Here is a 3,773-nt window from a genome sequence, read left to right on the forward strand (position 1 = left end):
ATTGACTTAGAGCGCTACAAGGCTAAATACATTGACTCGTTTGGAATCCTGCATATATTCTCTATGTTCCGAACACACCCTTACAGGTTTAACTGTTATTGTGCTACTGCCTAGTTTCTGAATCTAGAGCACCTTCAAAAGAATATATATATACCTACCAATTAAAACAACACGTAAAAATACATTTACTAACGTCCTCACTCTGTCAGACTACCCATCTTGTGTCGACAATGGGTCATTTTGAGTACATTGAGCTAATTTTTATAACTTGGGGCATTTTTAAATATGTCTTTCCTATTGAGTCGTACTGAAATTTGAAGCAGCGCATAGGATGGGATATGGAACACAGCAATGTACAGCTTATAACATGCCTCGATGCAGTCTGATCAATCAGCAATCATATAGGAGTATAAGACGGCATTAGAAGCAGAAGTGGAGCTCAATATTTGCTCTCAAGATACTAGAAAGTCGTTGAGCAAACACCCAGCAGCCTAAACGGACGCACATAAAGTTGTTCAGGAGTGGACTCTCTCATGGTAGGGTATCAGAGAGTTAAAGCCATACAGACCATAGGTAGTAGTCAATAGGAACAACAGGGACGGTGTCGACTTGGATGCTTGAGCTACAGAAATACGCCCGATTTGCAAATGATATGGACCCTCATCGCAAGGCCTCTCGTGCGCCGCTCTGCCATTTTGAAGAGGCAGATGTCTCCCAGCTGCAGGTTATTGTCAGAGGCGAACTTTGACCAGCCTCCGTAAATGATTTTCCTACTTCCATTGACGTGTAATGCCGTGTGCCACTCCTTGTCCTCCAGCTCAAGTATGAGAGTTTGATCTCTGCTTGGAAGAGTCGAAGCATATTCCTTGCAGAATTCCTAGTTTAAAGAGTAGAAGTGTCAATGGCAACTGAAACAATTTGACAATTTCATGTTAATGCATAATCTCTGCCGCATCCATATTTTTTGACATCTGGGGGTCACATCCATATTAGTAGTTCTGCAAAAGAGTAAGTGTTTATTAAACGCACCAGAGAAAGGGGGTGGCCACAAACACAGCTTTTGGTCATGACTGCCACATAGATAGGAAGTTCAGATCCAATTGCTTGGACTTTCTCCTGAACTTTCTTCTCCACAGGCCCAGTTAGAGTTATCCCTCTGGCTAAAATATAGGGAGGCCTAGAAGGCTCCTGAAGATTGTCATTGTTGGAGATGGGATGTTTCAGCTTGTGGGTATCAGATCCTGTAAAATAGGCCATGTCCTCATATGATGAAAACCGCATAACCACAAGTACTTGAAAATGTAATGAGGAAATGCATGCTAATTATACAGTGACCTGATTTTGTGGATGGGGATGACGCTAAAGCCATCTTCCGAGCTTTTGCATGAGAACCCGGTACCTGCTTCCGCCTCCGAGATGATCTTCCAGCATCTTCTCTCTCAGTGTGATCATCGTCAGAGCTGGTCAGATCAATAATCTCAACTGTACAAGGGCGTGCATCAGTAATCCAAACTGAACCTTCACCAGCCTTGGAGAAATTTTTTGTGTCAAAGCATGACGAGTTTTTCTCACAGCCACTTGGGTCCAGTGCGAGAACTTTGAGACGAGTTTTTCCCTTGCTATGGAAAATGAGGAGGTCATTCAACTGTATGTGATTAGCGGCTACAAAAGCATCCCAATCAGATTGGAGGACAACTTGATCCTCGCTGTGCTTGCTAGCTCGAACATTGTATATGTTACCATCAGGGGCTTCTAGTTTGATAATAGCACTACCTGCCTCCTCTTTTAAATGGCTCACAAGCCTCAATGGTATGTTCTTCAGGAACAGAACAGAAGAAAGGTTAAAAAGATGCAATGCTGAAATGGGTTATGAATTGGAGTAACTAACATAACCAAGAAATGATATGGAAAAGATACAACTTACGATAGAGCAGTCCTTCACGTTGACATTAAGTTTCTTCATGATTGCCACATACAAAGGAATCTCAGACCTTATTTTGCGGGCTATTTCTACAACTTTCTCATCTTGTGATTTGGTTAGATGGCATCCAGTTGACATGGTATAGTCAAACTCAACTTGCGTCTGAACATGTCTTGGATTAGGCGCAGCTTGTCCTGCACATCAAATTTGGTACAATTGTCACAAATATATCGCAAAAAGATTCAACGTTTAAGAAGAAAAATCATCTAAAAGTCAGTTTGTTTTTCTTTTCTTGTTTGGGACACTGTTAAGACTGCTTCTACTTCATTAGTTAAAAAAGAAAAGAAAAGGAATCTAACCATTCAGCACATGATGATCACAAGGCTCACTGGGAGGAAAGATTCCAAAGATCTCTGAAGGTGATTGAAAGCAGGAAGCCATCTTCTCACAACCGTGTGAATTAAATATATGAATCTCAAAGTTGGAATTCCCATGGTAGATGAACAAGAATGTGTCATTTTCTTCTATATGGTGTGCAGTAACAAATGCATCCCAGCCAGACCGAATAACTAGCTCGCCGAATTCCCAGGTCACCACAACATCATATGCCCTGCCATTAGGAGCGCTGAGTTTAATGGTGTCAGAGATCCTACTCCTCAAATGGGTTGAAAGTTCCCGTGGTATACGCTGTTGTAGGACAAAGAAGATAATAGATTAGAGTTATAAGTTTCACAATTCAAACATTCTGGGGCATGAGTTTCAAATATTTGCAGGAAATGCACGCTCCATTTTCAGATTTCAGGACTAATGAAATGACATGGAAAATTAACAAAATTAAACTCGTAGATTTTTTTTATAAGAGGATGGCAGTAAATTCATAGATTTGCGACACCACATTACAGGATTAACAAGCAAATTTATGCTTACGTGACACCAGCTACCAGATTGTCATTATGCTGAAATAGGACATTCCTGGTCGTTGACCAACAATATACTAAACTGCCAATTGTCTCATTCTACGTTCACAAACATTTTTCATCCAACAGTGTTTTCTGTTGCATCTTCTTATATTCTAAACCAATTATATTATCTTGATGCCAAACTATAACCAGGAAACTAAAAGTATATCCAAGAATGTGACATTGCAAGAAGAAACTAAGCACATGCCTTTATAGTTCTTTTTGTGAGGAAGAATGTTAACTCTTTAAATCATGGAAAGAATTGTTCAGCCAGTGCCTCTATTATCTAAAACAATATCCAAAAAAGAAGAAGTTCTTGTATAGCCACTCCCTTACTCCTTGACTTGTTAGCCAACACTAGTGTTCTTATCTATAATCGCCTCTATTTTACCTTGAAAGATATTTGAACAACCTCTCATGGACCATAGATATTCAGAGCCCCAAAACCCTTAAAAAAGGTTCATGTACACCCATACCCTTACTCCTTAACTAGTTTGCCAACACCGGTGTTCTCATCTATAATCTCCTTCATTTTTCCTATAATCTCATAAAGCCACTGATATGTAGAGCCAACCCCCACCAAAACCCTCAATATAACATAACCGAGCAAGGAAAAGAGAGGGGAGGATGCAGATCTAGAAGCAACAGTGGTTGAAATGAATTTGCAAAAGAATTTAACAGAAAGAGTCCGGAAAGGCAAACTGACGATGCTGTTCTTGAAATCACCCTTGGCTACAGCAGAAAATTGCTTCTTCTCGTCACCCATGTGATCCCAGTAGTAATGATCCCTCCAGAAAGCACAGTTCTCACAATCCTCGTTCATCTCGCAGTACCCTGATCGATGATGCACAAAGGGAACTGCTCAGAGATGAAATCACCACTCCAGCGCTAAC

At 40.6% G+C, this 3,773-nt stretch overlaps 1 protein-coding gene across 1 annotated transcript; it reads right to left on the reverse strand.

Moving 5' to 3' along the window:
* Positions 1-421: 421 nt before the first annotated feature.
* On the reverse strand, positions 422-3,752 carry LOC119293359 (B3 domain-containing protein LOC_Os12g40080-like). The gene is made up of 6 exons (XM_037571858.1): positions 3,587-3,752; positions 2,281-2,608; positions 1,925-2,115; positions 1,336-1,816; positions 1,030-1,241; positions 422-877 (listed from the first exon to the last, which is right to left on the reverse strand). The coding sequence occupies exons 1-6, from the start codon at positions 3,701-3,703 to the stop codon at positions 623-625; spliced, it is 1,584 nt and encodes a 527-aa protein (XP_037427755.1). The 5' UTR covers positions 3,704-3,752; the 3' UTR covers positions 422-622.
* Positions 3,753-3,773: the final 21 nt, after the last annotated feature.

Source organism: Triticum dicoccoides, chromosome 4B (assembly GCF_002162155.2).
Source record: "Triticum dicoccoides isolate Atlit2015 ecotype Zavitan chromosome 4B, WEW_v2.0, whole genome shotgun sequence".
Classification (NCBI taxonomy): Eukaryota; Viridiplantae; Streptophyta; class Magnoliopsida; order Poales; family Poaceae; genus Triticum; species Triticum dicoccoides.